We start from the raw sequence: 17,005 nt of genomic DNA, 5'->3' as shown, positions 1-17,005 counted from the left end.
CTGTTGCTTCTCAACCCTTTCAGGCCACGACAACCCCAAAATAATGTTATGTTTGCATTACATTTAGTTTGACTCAGTTCCCACAGATACATTTTGTGAAAATTGTAGATCCACAAGCTCACCACGCCTCGCCTTCCGAGCTTGTAGATCGTCGTATTTAAAAAAAGATTGCGTCTTTCTTATATTATTTGACAATGGAGCGCCAAAGTCCTGACGTCACTCGCTCATCCCTCTCTAAAATCGTCAAAAATAAACAAATTGTCTCTGTGAAATTGTCGGTGAGGTGGCTCTGTATCGTTTACAACAGTCAGTCATATTTCATACAGTCTGTTTCTAGCGAAAATGTAACTAATTTGGCAGCCGTAACATTAGCGTTTTCTCGCAGTCAGTTGATTCTTCATATCCATATGAGGGAAACGGCCGGGATGATGTTTATTTTTCAAATACAGTTCTTATATGAGGCGATCTACATGAACCAGTGGACTTAGCGCTCTTTACCTTTATCTTAGCGATAACATTTATGCTGTTTGATCACCGTTAACCACCTTCAACTTTCTTCTTCAAAAATTCGAAATATGAAATTTGATACAATAGCACATTAACAATCACCTCTGTAGTAATATTTACCTCTTAACTGTATCACTGTGCATTGCTATAAATGAACACATCAAGTGTTATGTGTGTTGTGAGTGTTTTTGTCTTGTCTTTGTCTTGTGCAAGGGTGATGCATCTTGTTGTGTATGAGACTGAAATGCAGGCAGCGTTACGGCACTCACTGGTGCACTGGTGTACCAGCAATAATGCAAGACGCACGTGAGATTATATTGTTGTATGTTGAAGATGCTGTTTTAATATTTAATTTTGTATTAGCGTCACAATATGTCCCATGTTAATAAATGCCTTAATATGTAATTTTTTTTTCCAGCCAAATATGAGCAAAATGTCGTCTCTGTGGGGTGGAAACCTCATACAGTACCATCAGTACTGTATGTCCAAAGCTGTTACTTTTCAGGATTCATAATGGCAAAAAGAGCAGATCTGCAAGCTCGAGCTTGCGGATCTTTTGATGCTTTTGTGTGACACTGTAGTAATGTGAAGTATGATCAAGTAAGGTGAAAATATAGGAAAGGTTTCTGCCCGACAGCAACGATATATACCTTGATGTACTACCGTGGTTCTTAACTTATTATTGCACAAAGAGCGATTTCTCCAAATGAAGAATTTGGGAGGGCGGAAAAGGTAAAAGGGCCGAACACAGTGTGGGGTCGTTGCCAAGCTCAAACTGCTGTTTTAGATGTCAATCCGCGATGAGAATGTTCCAACGGCCTTGAGCAGTGATACTCCCTGCACAGTTTGGACTCTACGGAATCCAACACCCAATTATGAAGATTTGTTGCCTATTGTTTTGGCATGTGGGAGGCACGATTCCTTAACAATCATTGACTGTATAGCTGCATAAAGCTGTCTGTAAATAAACTGATTTATTGACCTGGTGCCCTGCGTTTATTTTTATGAAGGCTTAACCACCAGCATCCGTATTGTGGGTAAATAGCATATTTACAAGCGTTTTTCATGAAGGCTTAAAGGAGTAAGTAGTTCACCCCAAAAATCTGATTGTTTTAGTTTTTGCCGCATTCCTAAGCCAATGATTTAAGCAATATTACATGAGAGGGGGTGGTTTAACGTTAAACGTTAAACCACCCCCCACCCCGAGTGTAATATTGCAATTATACAATAGTTACCCTTAAAACTAAGAAAATCGCTGAAAAAACGTATATTTTAAATGACAGATTAAACGTATCTTTAAAACCTGAAATATCTTTATTATAACTGTCTTGACTTGCAGTGTTTCAGAAATCAAAACTACATAAAAACAGTTTGTTAATGTTTTGGCACACATTACATTGGCACGTAATAATAGATTGATATATTTATACTTGTGTTACAGCACTTAATCTCCTAATAATGCTAATACACCATTACGCCGTCTCATAATGTTGATGGATCCCTCACAAAGAAAACATTACAAAGTCTTCTAATCTATTTAACTTTATGTATTTTCTCTCTACCCAGATGGACCTTAGTGCAGTGGTTCTCAAAGTTTAAAATCTCAAGGACCCCCTAGTTTGCTATGTGTATGCCACAGACCCCCATAACTGGGTGGACGTGACCAAATGGACCCGTAACAAACTGTAACCAGCTATAAATTAGCTAGGGATCCCCTCGCACCACCAAATGACCCCTGGGGTGTCCCTGTACCCCACTTTGAGAACCACTACCTTAGTGCATGTTGTCTATAACTACTTCCTACAGTTAAAAAGTGCTAGAGCGTGGTACGACAGCTTCCCACACCTTTATTTTAATACAGTAAGTTCTACAAAGGTTAAATAGAAAATAAAAAAGCCTTTCTCAGTGAGGAACAAAAGCAGGTCACATATGATACGATACGATACTATACAACTTTATTGTCAGCTTACACTGAAATTAGCTTTGCGTCCATGACGTCACCGTTCAAGAAACAGACAAGACATAGACGTACATTATAGATTTTGGTTTAGAACCAAGACAAGACTGATGTACAAATGAGTTTTTCTTTAGTCTGTTTTTCTTAAATGTAGGGACTCTGAACCGCCTCATGGAGGGCAACAGTTGATATTCATCATTTAAAACATGCAAGGGGTCAGAGGAGATGCTCTTCGCCAGTCTAAGCATGCTCTTGGTCTGGGCTTCTTTAAAGGAACAACCTCAACTGGTCTACCAACAATTTTAGCGCAGATCTTACTTTGGCTATAAAGTTTGTTCTTATATACCATTGATGCTGTATTGACATACGAAGAACAACTTAAAGGGGAGTTTCGCACAAGCTGTTGTCTTACCGTATATGAAGACACGTATCCATTCGTCACTGAAAGAAAAAGCAAAAAAAAAACATGCCAAGCGTTCCATACCGAATTAGCGGATTTACCATCCTTGTGGATCAGACTCGTTTTTGTCTGTTCTAGATGATATGACATGTTAGTCCGTGCATTGTTGTTGCTGCAACTCTTCCTGTTCTACGTGAGCTGACGTTAGACCCCGCCTACGCTTTTCTTAAAGGACCAGCGCCCTATATGTTTATTATTTTGGTCAATATACATATTATCAACATAACGGATAGGAAGAAATTCCCCTTTAAACACAGGAATGAATACATAACGGAAACACCAGATCATCCAACATCCAAACAATCCGAGGAACGATTTAGAAGATGACGCTCCACTCTGGAAAGAATGCAGCATCCTTCAAGTCCAAGTAACTCTCCTCCCATTTCATCACAGTAATGTCAAACAGCGACACAGTAGGGACAAAGTAATGTTAACGGTCGAAAGCTGATGCGGAAAGTGGCAATGAATAATCCAGTAATTGTCGGAGTGAACGATCCAGTCATTAAATAAAATGCCTGCCCCAATGAAGGGTCCATGCCAGTGGATCTCAAAGTGGCGTCCTGGGGCTCCTTGAGTGGGCTTCCTACTGGATCCTCGTAGGTCTATAACTCTGAGAGTATATCTGTACACACTCAGAGTTATGGGACGTCCTTTAGAATGAACAGGTTTGATCCGCACTAGACACTACACTATGCGGCCCACGTTGGCATTGTCGTGGAACAGGAGGGGCTTCACCATACCTGCCAGGACCTTGGGCAGCTGGGTTGAGATCACCTCCGTCATCATCTCTGGAAACTCTACCTTCATGGCGTCCGCCTGGATGAAGGTGGTCAAACAGTAGAGGTTCATTTTCTTCACAATCTGGAGGAATAAAGGTGTTATTAGTCAAAGGCCCATCCATGCCCTGCTGAAGGCAGCACTGTTAGACCAGAGACTGGAGACAAATGAGAGGAAAACCCTGAGTAAATGCTTGATGAAACATGATGAATTCAGATGCTTCTGTTATACCAGTGAACTGCATGATACAATTGACCAGAATGTATTGCTGTATTTTCCGGATAGACTGTCTATGGATATATAAATAGTGTCAGAACATTAGCTACCGTGGGCTGTATTTTGCGTGTCTTAAGTACCAGGTCTTATTACCTAACTTGAGTAAACTAAAGACCTGGAGGCGTGATCAATGCCATTTGGCTATTCTGAGTGGCCAAAGAGCATTGATCACGCCTCCAGGTCTTTAGTTTACTCAAGTTAGGTAATAAGACCTGGTACTTAAGACACGCAAAATACAGCCCCGTATGTCTAGTTTACTATTTAGGCATTTAGCAGACTCTTATCCAGAGTGACTTATAATAAGCGAGAGGGAGAAAGCTACATGTAAAAGTACCTCAGTAAACTAGGATTGTAAGTGAGCAGGTAAGGTTTGTCAACCTGTGGATATTTAGAACAAACTAATATAACGGTCAATAACAATACCATAGGCTAAGTGTCCTGTGTTCTTCCAAAAATAAGTTAATTAATAATTGAGCGTCGCAGTCCTGACCCCTTTCATGACGACGAGCGGCCCAGAAAATAAATTCACATATGTTTTTCCCATAGACATTTAAAAAAGTATTTATTTAAAGATCTGTGAGCCTCAGACAAAGCCAACTCGGATCGTGACAATTAACACAATATTTTGGGCCGAACAAATAATTACAAAGAAGAAAAACAACAAAAAGTGTTTGTACCCTGCCCTTTTTTCTTCAAATTATTTGTTCGGCCCAAAATGTGTTTGTTGTCATGATTTGTCACGATCCGAGTTGGCTTTGTTTGAGGCTACAGGTCTTTAAAATAAATACATACTTTTTGAAACGTCTATGGGTAAAATGCATTCTCTTCTGGGTCCCTCGTCGTTCTATACTGCTCCAATGTGACGCTGCCAGCGCTATCTACCCGGAAATACATTTTAGTTTGTGGTGATGTCATGATGATTTGGCATATTAAGCCGAATCTTATCTTGCGCACTGACATAAAAATGCCGAGCAGGTCTAGTTGACCTTATGGATCAAGATGGCAAAAGGAAAATCTGTTGTTCTCAAAGCAGGGTTCGGGAACCCCCAACGGGTCCTTGAGAGGGTGCTAGTAGGTCCCCAGCCAAATGGCACTGGTCTACTCTACGGAGAGGTGAGGTGGTTAAAACACACACGGCAGGTAAATCCACATAAGGATGACTTGACTCAAGCCCGGTCAGAGCCCCATTGACTTCCATTATAAATTGTAAAGTTAAAACTTCCAGAGCTACGCCGTGAAAACAAACAAAATCGTTCTGAACCGAGCACCTAGGCTGCAATGCAATTTTACTGTGTGTCGCGGGTTTAAATCCCGACGACCTTTGCTGTGTCACTCCCCATTTCTCTGCCCATTTCCTGACAGTTTACTCACTGTCTATGCTATGATGACTTGTTGCTGCGATAGTGAGGTCTAGCCAACACCAACTTGGGATTCCTGGATCGCTGCTCTCCACAAATTCCTATCCAATATCAGGTTCTTGAGCTCTGCAGTGTTGTCAGCCAAGCTGTCGCTCCGCAGCACGTCTACGTCTGGGTATGATGACTAAGACTAAAATGTATTGCCAATTTTGTCCATACATAAACTAAAATGTTAGGGAAGGGGCTAGTGTAAAAGAGAACCAGTAGAACTAAATGAGAATTCATTTTACTGTATGTTTTGTTCTGCTCGGGTGTTGCACTTTGAAAATAGCGGACCTACAAGCTCACAACATGTCACAGTGCAAGCTTGTAGATCTGCTATTTTCAGAGCGCAACACCCAAGCGATTGTAGATCTGCCATTTTCATCATGCAACCAAGTGTAAAATCAGGCATTAAGACGCCATCGTGACCCGCCAAAATAAAATGTTGCAGACAACATCTTATGATATTTAGTCAAATAAAAGTTAGCCTGCCCTAGCTGGATTTCTGGCCTAGAGGGGCGGGTTCAAATGTGCCGGAGAAAACAGCCGGTGGATCCTATTGGTTCACCGATCTGTGCGCCAGCCTCTGCCCCTCTCCTCCCCATCCCGCCCTGGTAGAAAACTGATGTCACCAAATTTGGAGCGAGGCACCTCTGCACGAAAATTCAAGGTCCACTCCTAGACCAGATTCTCTGGCTCATGGTTTTATGACCCGGATTATGACCAAAAAGAACCTGTGATGAAAATGTGGTCTCCCTTCCTGGACTACAAAGTCACATGCAGCCTCTCCCCTCTCCACTAAAGCATTACGGGCACCCTAGTCAAACACAGACTTTATTATTTTTCTGGCCATAGGGTGAAAATTTCAACTTCTACTACAAATGCTATTAAGTGTTTGATTGACTGTGACATAATGTTCTTCCAGCAGTGAAATGTCCCTTTAATCACACTGTGATTTGTATGTCTCATGTTTGTGTTTGTTGTTTGTTTTGTTTTGTGATTTGAAAAAGAGCGAGAATAAAAAGTTCAGGCAGAGCCCGTGGTAGTATAGATACCTCGTGCATGGCGTCCATGAGTTTCGTCAGGTGGTAGAAGCGCTGGGAGCTGGCGGCGGCACCATTCTCCTTCATGTAGATGGTCTTGTACAGCTCCCGGATGTAGTTCTGCCTCATGTCCTCAAACGCTGACTGGCTCTTCAGTCCCTCCAGAGGTACTGCAGGAAACAAGATAGGCTGAAACTATCCATGATTTCCTTCATGTGATTATCCTATGGATCTGGAGTCTGTCTCTAATCGATGCTTATGTGTGGGTGACTTTGTGGTCTCTATCAGTGTTTGTGTGCACCCCATAGCAATGATTTGATTGGCTGCCAGCTTTCTGTGTCTGTGTGTACCACAGAATTGAGCATAAAAAGTGAGGACAGAAAAGTGAAGGCGCCAAATGTGATTAGCCGGAATGTGATGATGATGTATGATCACAAGTGTGATTTTTGAGGGGCGCTCGCCCCTCCTATATTCAGCTATTGGTGTAGATTTTCGTCCTACACAAACATTAAATTCCCATTGACAATGAATGGAGAATTTTACGTTGGTGTCTGAGCAAATAGACATGTTATGCCATGATGTGCGATGACAAGAGTGCCCCTCCACGGTCCATTTGGTTCCATCTGTACACACTCTCTCTGAGTTATGGGGTTCATTGAAATTAAAACGTTTTAGAACCACTGCACACTTGCACAGTGCACACTAAATGGAACAGAGCCTTAATTAGTATCATCGGTAAGACCTGTGAAGGAAGTAGGGAAGCGAGCCGGAAGTAGGAAGTTATTCTGTGTGCATATAGCCCATTTCTGTGAGGTTAGGGTTAGCATAGAGAGAGAGAGAGAGAGAGAGAGAGAGAGAGAGAGAGAGAGAGAGAGGTCATTGGAGTGTAGTTATCACTGTTGACTGTATTGTGTTGGGTATCCTAACCACAGCCAAGTGACTTCAGAATATATTGCTCACAAACAATGATAGCGGTAAACATGGTGTACAGTTGCTTCATTGATATCTGCATGGGACCTTGATGTCATGATGGTCTCTTTAGAGACATAAGCAAATCATCTGGGAACTTCACTTGAGGTATGCGTCGAGTCGACCCACATTTTTAGAACCACTGGTGTATGACTGTGGGTTGCTGCATGTGTTTGGGTCCGGTCAGTACCTGTGGTCAGTAGAATGATGACCTTCATGCAGAGGAACTCCTCGCGGGTCACTTGAAGTTTCCGAAACTCCTGAGGGACTAGCTGCATGGCAACACACAGGTCATGGATGGGAGATCTCTTCATCTGTTCCCTAATTAGGACAAACATAAAACATGATGATCAGAGGATCATATCTCTAGGTCGTCCTCAGACGAGCCCTCCATCGTTGCTTCCAGTCATTGGTGCTTTGCGCTCCTGCTCCACGTATGTTAATGTGGGATGTCCTCGTGACCAGTAGTGCTGTTGGTAGCTCTTGGTGTCATTGTCAGTGTCTGGCTAATCTCATTCTCCTAGCTGGCTGCTATTGTCTGGCTCACCCTTGGCCTTCCATCATATAGATTCTTGTTGGTAATCAATCATTTCGTTTTTTCCACATTCATCACATTACTGTCTATTAAAGGAACAAATCTCCATGAATTCAAGGCTTCGTGGGGTGTGTAATTGATAGAAAATAAGTCATTTTATGGGTGAACTACTCCTTTTAAATACAGTAATACAATAATTCGTAATTTCATACAGTACTCGACTGAGCTGCAATTAAGTCACTTACTGACTGAGCACCAGGTCCGGTGCAAAGTACAAGTATTCACTGGTAACGTTCTGGAAGGAGCGCCAGCCCAGAGCAAACACCATCAGGTGCATCCACGAGTACTGGATGAGCGTCATCTGGTCGTCGATGTGCAGGTTGCGAAATCCTTTTGAGAAAAAGAAAAACAAGTACAGTACTTCCTTAAGATAAGGGATAAGGAATGTTCATTCCTTTTACGCTTCATGTCACGGTACACCACAATCACATCACAGACAAGTCCAACAACATTTAGCTTTCAGGTTTTCCATGGCGTTACTTCAGAATTCAAATCCCCAAACGGCAAATGTAGCAGATCAACAAGCTCGAAACGTGTAGCTTTGCACCCCGTTTCAAGCTTGCAGTTCTGCTACAATTATTTTTGTTTACAGTAGGCACCTGCCCTATATAGGCCTCATGGCTCGGCGAGGCGTACCGGTACTTACCTGGCAGAGATTTGGACCACCTGACGATCCACACCAGCTGCCTCTCGCACAGCCGGTTGAGGCAGGTGAGCAGCATGTTGGACACAACGTCCGCCTGGCCACCGCTGTCGTAGTCGGAGAGCACCGTGTCGGGCTCGATGTCCTCCAGCAGGGAGATGATCTGCGGGTGTAGCTGCAGCTCTGTGACGCTGACCACGGGCGGGCCGGGCAGGGCGCAGCTCAGGGTGGTCTGATGCTGATGGCCGTCGAGGTGGCCGTGACCAGACATGGCGGCCCACTGGTGGTGGCCCTGGAACATCAGGGCCGAGGAGGGAGGCCTGAAACCCGAGGCCGTCCGCGCCCCCACGCGCTTCATCTTTCTGCCTGCGTAGATGGGAGGGGGGAGTGGGGTTAGGACCATTAACCGACTTGAAGGCAGGGTAAGTGATATTGTTTTGGTTAAAATTTGTGTTAAATTGCTTTATGCTCTGATAGTACTCAATTTGTAAGTGATGACGCAAAGAAATGAGCAGACAAAATTGAAACATGAACACTAGAAAATTAGTTGCCACTAATGGGTGCTTTCTCCTGATAGTTTATTAAAGAGCTGGACAGACAGGGAAACCCCTTGTTACTGAACAAACACTCTGTAGCAATGGTTACTAATACGGTGCTTTAACCTTGTTTTCTTTTTTTTCCCATCAGGCACCCCAGCTGGCCAGGGGAGGCAGTATAGAGACCAGTGCTTTAACCATTTAACAAAAAACGTTTGTGTTTTTACCAAAACATATCACTTACATTTTTGTATTTGTATTTTAGGAAAAACAACTCATGGGTTAGGGTTAGTTAGTTAAAAAAAGATAAAAGCTTTAAAAGCTTTAATGGCAAATCACAACGTTTCGGCTGGAGTTTTCTTTTCTCCCCCCCCCTCCCCCGCAAACTGTGATTTAAACCTACAATCCTCCTACCTCCGAGTTTCATCCCAGCCAAGTAGCAGTTCCTCAGACGACACGAGGGGCAATTCTTCCTCCGGATTTTATCCACGATGCAGTCATTCCGACCAGCGCAAAGGTAGTTGTGAGGACCTGTCCAGTACAAAGGGCACAATATAAGGGTCTCTGTCGGGTGGAAACCTCATATGCAAAAGTAGCAGATCTGCAAGCTCAAATGTACCGTTTTATGCTGTATTTAGAGTTTGTAAATCTGCTACTTCCGTGTGTGTGTGTGTGTGTGTGTGTGTGTGTGTGTGTGTGTGTGTGTGTGTGTGTGTGTGTGTGTGTGTGTGTGTGTGTGTGTGTGTGTGTGTGTGTGAGAGAGTGATAGAAACGGGGGTGTTGCTGAAAAAGAGCACAGCATACTCAAACTTGATGAAATCCACATCTATGACTACTACTATAGTTAATATTCTGTTTCAGATAAAACAGGGGGGAGGGGGGTCAGCACAACCCCTGCTTTTTCAATTTCTTCATAAAAGGTGGTTTGTGTGGGAGTATAGCCTTCAAATGAGGCCGGGAGTTTTGTGGTGAAACTTTAAAATGTGAAACCTGAAAAGGAGGTGGAAAGCAAAGGATGTGAGGACAGAGTGACATGGCCACGATGAATCACAGTGGCTCGTATCTGACTGTGCCAGTGTGAGATAAAAATGTCAGAAGTGAAGAACACGCCGAACACATAATAACGTGATAATAAACTCAACGGCGCCACAGGGCAGTCTTCAATTAGATAAGATAAGCATAACTATATACCAAAGGCATCTTAGTCGTTGCGTGTTCAAATCAGTTACATTTTCTTAAACAAATAACATTTCAGTGATTTTCAGAGAAAATATCGTCTCTGTCGGGTGGAAACCTCAGGCTCATACGTCCAAAACTGTTACTTTTCCTGATTCAAATTAAAACTAGCATACGGTAGGTAGCAGATCTACAAGCTCAAAATGTGTCACTGTGCCTCGTTTTGAGCTTGGGAATCTGCTACTTTTGTGTGACACTCTAGTATGATCAAGTACCTACGGTATTAATTTACATAAAACCACAAAAAGTTAGAATTGAGAGAATGCACATTAATCACTTTTCCACCAAACACGCCTGTTGGTGAGTTTAACGTTGTTTAATACAATCAGATATGACGACGTTTGGATGAATGGGCTGTCAAGGTCAGAAAGTAGGTGTTTTGCCACTAGGCGATAGGCGTTTAGGCGTTCCTGCAAAACTTCTGGACGTACGATGATGTCACACGCATAGCCTCTGCAGATGAGGCAAACGGGGAGAGAGATGGGGAGAGACATTCAGCTGAGTAAAGGGACTCGAACCCCAGCATGCCTATCCTGAGGAGTAGCCGTAGTAGTGGCAGTAGTAGGGGGTGGGGGGGGGGCTGAGGGTTTAAGCGGTTACATTTCTGAAAATGCTCATTGACAAAGTTCTGTCAAACACGTCTAAAGCTGTCTGTGAAACAATGCTAGGGCACTTGCCCTATAGCCTCACTTCAACGACCTTACAAGCATAATTATGCAACATATGTTCAACTTATGTAATAGATAGATACCGTATTCCACTGTTACGTTCTTAGCTTATGTATGATTCATGATGACTATTTTTATGTATTTGATGTATTACCATGTTTTAGTTCTTGCTTGCTTACTATAAGTCGCTCTGCACTAAGAGCGTCTGCTAAATGACCAAATTGTAAATTGCAATTGTAATGCAATTCTTACCTTCCACTGCTCGTTTAAAAAACACCTTGCAGCTGCCGCAGGTTATGACTCCGTAGTGACAGCCCGACGCCTCGTCTCCGCAGATCACGCAGAGTCTCTGACTCGTGCTAAAAAAGAAAGAAGACGGGCTCACAAAATAGAAATCTCCAATATTGTTTTGCCATTTGAAGAGTTTAGAATTAAATGCAGTGCGTTTAGCATAAAATGAGCGTTAAATGAGTGTTAAATGAACTGTACTTTTAATGCTTTAACATCAATGCCTCGTTTAGCCTGGTTCTCATTGTGGTTTGTGGGGTCTTAATTAAAATCTTATCAAATGCCGTTATCCGTGGCCTAATGCAGTGCTGGGGACCCCCAAGGGGTCCTTGGGGGGGTTCCAGGGGGTCCCCAAGGGGTCCTTGGGGGGGTTCCAGGGGGTCCCCAAGGGGTCCTTGGGATTTGTTAATGCATCATGATAGTTTTAACTCCTTTATCCATATTTTATATGGCTATTCAAAAATAGTAGATATACAAGCTCACAGCACGTCACTTCAAGTGTTTCTTTCGATAATAATTGTGTTTTTTTAAGCTAAGAGGCCGGGTTCCTGGCACAAAACATTTTCAAATGGGGTCCCTGGCACAAAACATTTTCAGAGGCCAAATACTGCATGAATTTTGTGGGGGGTCCTTGCTCCTTGGCACGAAAAAGTTCAGGAACTGCCGGTGTAGCCCTACCTGGGGTATGTGGCGCCAGCCGCGGCCTTCCTCTGTGCCATGATGGCAGAGGTTTGATTCACATCGTAGGAGGCGGCGTAAGAACAGGGGTTCTCGATGGGCACACCGCCCCCGGTGCCCGACTGGCACCGCAGCTGAAGCTCCGAGGGAGAGGAGGACTGCAGGGGCCACGGGCTGTTGTTTTTGTACACCATCATCATCAGCATTTGTTGCTGCTGTTGCTGTAGTTTTTGTTGTTGCAGTGCGTGTGTGTGTGCACTGAACGGCACGATGGCAGCCTCGTTGCCCGTTATGTCGCAGCTGGAATCCGCGCCCCTCACCTGTAAGGTTATATTGTTATAGTTAAAAGGGTGTTTCAGCCTGCAGTGATACTTCTGTCGACTAAAACTATATGACGAAGAATGTTCGTTGACTACCTTTGTTTAAACATTGACAAAAACAAAATAAAAACTATGATGAAATACTGAAAATGTCGTTAACTAATAAAATCTAGACTAAAATATTAGGGAGGGACTAGTAGAGAAGAGATCCAGTAGAACTAAAAAGACAAGTAATGTTATGATTGGTTGTGTGCACTGTGCAGGTGTGTCACAAGACTTACAACGTGAAAATAGCAGATACCAGCTGGCAAACAGATCTGCTATTTTCACCACAGAGCTGTTTATAAATCATTCATTATGACGCCATCATGGCCCACCAAAATACATTTTAGTTGACTAAATCAACTGTACATTTAGTCAAATATACTTTTATGCTATTTAATCAACTAAAACTAAAACATTTCAGATGACTAAATTAAATATTCAAAAGACTACAACTAAATCAAAATGTGCTGTCAAAATCAACAGTCAGCCAGTCAGTCTACTCTGGCGTTTGTGTCATGTCAGACAGTTTTTAAGGTGCTTGATTCAATATTTAGAAATGTGATTAATTTTGAAGTCATATTCCAAACTAACCATTTTCATACTTCAAACTAACCTGCATGTTAAACACATTGGAAACACATCCTTGGTTCTTGCCATTCTACTAAATAAACACATCAATACAATAAATGAAAGAAGTAAGTGAAAAGAACATGGCCCCTTCAGGACAATATCAGTCACCAATATCAAACACACAACCAGGGTTGTGTGTTTTAAATGAGTCTAATGTTGTTTGTTGAGGTTGAAATAGTTTGAAGAGTGGGTTTATAGGGTGGGGTCCGACTCCTGAATATCACATATCTAAATAGTAAACACTATATATAGTGTAGTATATCTCTATCATATAGAGAAAATGTCTATCTTTGTCAAACATATTAAATAATGACAAAACCTATAGCCTATTGCACTTTGGACCCAAGCTACGTAGCCTATAGGCCTACCCCACAATAAAAACAAAACACACAATTAAATTGTGTGTTAATAATTACTCAACTCAAACTATATAAGCCTTTAAAACTAATGATCAAAATATTGCAAACTAGAAAAAACCGCTTTAGAGAAGAATTCAAAAACAACAAAACACTATTAAAGATATTAAGAAACCTGCGCCGCCGATGCCAGTGTCAGACGTTCTGGGTGGTTGAGCTCTGCCAGAGAGATGGGTGAATGATCCACGGATGGAGGGTAAGAATCAACCCCGAAACTAGACTGTGGGGACATGGAGAGGTCAAAACGAGACGTTCTGTCCGATGGCAAAGCTAAGGGTGCCGACATCTCCTTTTCAACTCCCCGCATGAACGTCTGTCCGTTGTCGGGGGAGGACAGCCTTAAAGTTGATCTCGGTAAATTCAGTAAACTTTCCGCCGGTGCGTCCTTCGGTCTGACGGGCATCTTGTCGCCGCCGTCCGTCCACTGCGCGCCGTCCGCCATCAGAAAATCGTCGGCGAGATCATAATAAGGTTTAGGCTTAACTAGAATGCTGCTGATGTCAAAGTCGTTGTAAATGGCGTTGTTGTTGCTGCTGCTGTTGGAACTCGTCGCCGGCCCGAGACTCAAAGTTCCAGCTGTTCCGAAATTACGCACGGATTCTCCGGGCGCGCAGTTAGCGTTGCTCGGTAGACTTGCGTGGCTGTACCCGGCTGCAGTCAAGTGGCTCGCTCTTTTACTGGTGGGATTTTCCATCGAAGTGGTCGTAGTGGTGTCCATTCTACTGTTTATTTTTGTTTGAATTCTATCTGGAATCCGAGAAACATGCAGAGGGTGGCTGGCACGTGCAACCTGATGGGTGATGACTGTCTATATAGGTGATATGTTCAAGAAATCCTCCTCCTCCCCGAATGACTGACTGACTGACTTCTGTCGTTCATCTCGCTATAAAGACGGTAAGACCAGAACCCTTCGATTATCTCTCCAAATCTATATAGCCATGATGACACAGACCACAGTCTCCACCTATCTGTGTGCTAGGCTAGCTGCGGTTGGCCTGCTGGCAAAGTTGGCTCGCAATTGCCACCCGCCTCCAAGTATCATACTCTTTAAGTGTATACAAGTCCTGATATTCAAAATGTACCATGATGAAAAGTACAGTAGTAGGCTATATAAGAAGTAGCCTATTAGCGCCATCAAACTATACAAAGTATAGGCCTACCAAAAATAAAAACACTTAGTGATTGCAGAACGTCCTATAGGCCTACAGTATATTCTGGAAAAAAAAGTTTTCAGAATGTGAAAGTCGTTTGAAAATATAGCCGATCTACAAGCTCATAACCGCAAGCTTGTAGTTTGCCTATATTATTATATTATATTATTTTCAAAAAGCCAAAGTATAGATACTTTAGGTCTGTTAGACAGTTACTTTTTGCATAATAATAATGAAAATCTATAGGCTATTTAATAACTAGTTCAAGGCTAACTTAAGTTTTCAAATGATTTAATGGAGTCTGTCAAATTAGCATACAATATTTGTCTCTGACATATAGTGGAGTAGGCTAGTAAGGTATCAGGCTATATACCGAAAATTGGAAATATGCTAAGTAAAATATGCCTCAAAATACTGTATGCAGGCTATAGAGTTGAGTAGGCCTACTTAGTTACTTTACATCACAGAATGCTGCACACATTAATATATTATGAGAAAGAATGTTAATCTAATTATTATAACTTCAGTTTTTTTTTCATTCTTACGTTGGCAGACAATGACATGTGCTTTAACATTTGGTGTGAAAAAAGACACATGACATAATGGCAAAGGTGTGTGTGCGAGCGCAGCGAGCATGTGTGCATGCTTGCTTGTGAGTGCAACTGGTTGGATTAACGATGCGCTATGTCCAACCCCCCTGTCAGGCTTGGACTCCTCATGCATAGAAGAAAGCATTAGGATTTTGGTCAGTCGGTTGCTCTCCCCAGGTTGGCAGAGTGTAGCGCCCAGGATTACATTAGATGTCAGTGAGAAGAAAAGGGTCCCTCACACTGTCTTCACTTATAGAGCAGCAGTTTTATTCAGAGTGACAACGCTTCGGTCTAAACGACCATCATCAAGTATCTGAAGGACGTTTAGAGCGAAACGTTGTCACTCTGAATAAAACTGCTGCTCTATAAGTGAAGACAGTGTGCGGGACCCTTTTCTTCTCATGATTCGCATTTGGTTGCCGGCTCCTACGCACCTGTCCTTGTAGGTGTGCACAAGGCCTTTTCTCTACAAATTATCATGATGTCAGTATTATGGTCAGTAGGCTATCTGGTAAGTATCATTATCAGTATCATGCCTTAGGGACGACAAGCAGAAATTGGTCAGCTGACCTCAGTGATCTTGATTTCATTTAACAGATCAGAGATATAACTGCATCTAACAAGCCATCACGTGTAGGTGCATGCACTCTGCCCACTGTGCATGCCCTTATAATTAGGTCAGAGTTTGGAGAATTCAATCGATGTGAATTCAATGAACAAAGATAATCATAATTATGAAAGGCAAAACATTCCCCCCAAATTTGCCTAACTAAATGCAATAACATGAATTGTGTGTGTGTTGGATAACTTTCTGCATGGCTGTCTGAAATAGCATCACTCATCTCTCCTGTTCTTTAAAGGACATTCAACAACGTCCTCACTCCTCAGCAACCTAGGCTATATCTTGTTGGGATTCCTCTTCATCCTCATCGTCTGCAAGACACCTCCACCATCGAGCCCTGGTCCAAAACAATGAGAATCTACTGGTGAGACACACACACACACACACACACACATACACACACACACATCATGAATCGTGATGATGCGTATGCTAAGACATTGTGGTCACAGGCCTTGGTTCTATCTTCTGCGTCATTAGGGCCATAGCGTCTCATTATCCTTTATCAGAGTACATCATATCTTTAAATGACAACACGTGTATTCATATCGGCATTCTTCTGTTAAGAGCCAGACCTGCGGTTCTCCCAAGTGGTCGATCTAATCTGTATATGTTGAGTTCATAAGAGGTCAGTGGTTACAAATGTCCTTTCGTCTTGTCTAGTTCTGTCGTTGCAAAAATAAAAACAAAAGGTCTGCGTATTCCCACTAGGGGTCTTTTTTTTAAAGATTTGTTTTTTACTTTTTGCCTTTATTGATAGGGAACAGTAGACAGACAGGAAAAGGGGTGAGAGATGGGGAGTGACGGCAAAGGCCGTCGTGCTCGGGAGTCGAACCCGCCGCATGCCGTCCAGCTGGCTCGGCAGCCTAGGTGAAAGTGGTTATAATAATTTCACTATAATTTCACCAGTTAGGAGGTAATGAGAATTTATAAGAATGGCTATTCAGGTCTTAGGGTTCTCTCTTCCTAGACAGTTGTAGAATTGTGATACTTAAAGCTGCACTACAGTAACTTTCCTCTTCTACCCTGTTTCCTGCACATTATGCAGATTATTATTTTTTTTACCATTGAGCAAATAGAGCCTGCCTACTTGCTCAGGGGTTACAATTTACAATTTTGGCATTTAGCAGACGCTCTTAATCCAGAGCGATACAGTAAGCAAGAACAACACATGGTAATACATCAAGTATATAGTATA

The 17,005-nt window shown here is 42.6% G+C and overlaps 1 protein-coding gene across 1 annotated transcript; it reads right to left on the bottom strand.

Moving 5' to 3' along the window:
* Nucleotides 1-2,445: 2,445 nt before the first annotated feature.
* Nucleotides 2,446-14,328, bottom strand: pgr (progesterone receptor). The gene is made up of 9 exons (XM_083772623.1): nucleotides 13,560-14,328; nucleotides 12,034-12,353; nucleotides 11,320-11,426; nucleotides 9,578-9,694; nucleotides 8,631-8,993; nucleotides 8,170-8,314; nucleotides 7,580-7,710; nucleotides 6,433-6,590; nucleotides 2,446-3,785 (listed from the first exon to the last, which is right to left on the bottom strand). The coding sequence occupies exons 1-9, from the start codon at nucleotides 14,160-14,162 to the stop codon at nucleotides 3,609-3,611; spliced, it is 2,121 nt and encodes a 706-aa protein (XP_083628749.1). The 5' UTR covers nucleotides 14,163-14,328; the 3' UTR covers nucleotides 2,446-3,608.
* Between the last annotated feature and the right edge of the window lie 2,677 nt (nucleotides 14,329-17,005).

The sequence above is a fragment of the Protomyctophum parallelum genome, assembly GCF_964188405.1.
Source record: "Protomyctophum parallelum genome assembly, chromosome: 9".
NCBI classification, from domain to species: domain Eukaryota; kingdom Metazoa; phylum Chordata; class Actinopteri; order Myctophiformes; family Myctophidae; genus Protomyctophum; species Protomyctophum parallelum.
The sequence above is the reverse complement of the archived record's forward strand: the minus strand, read 5'-3'. Positions and strand labels throughout refer to the sequence as shown.

What these genes read in the sequence shown, in the direction of transcription:
- pgr (XM_083772623.1), bottom strand. Translation starts at nt 14,162, where the DNA reads ATGGACACCACTACGACCACTTCGATGGAAAATCCCACCAGTAAAAGA. An exon ending in GCTGGCGCCACATACCCCAG is followed by an intron (nt 11,427 to 12,033) that starts GTAGGGCTACAC and finishes TTTCTTTTTTAG; the next exon opens with CACGAGTCAGAGACTCTGCG. An exon ending in TTTTAAACGAGCAGTGGAAG is followed by an intron (nt 9,695 to 11,319) that starts GTAAGAATTGCA and finishes TGTACTGGACAG; the next exon opens with GTCCTCACAACTACCTTTGC.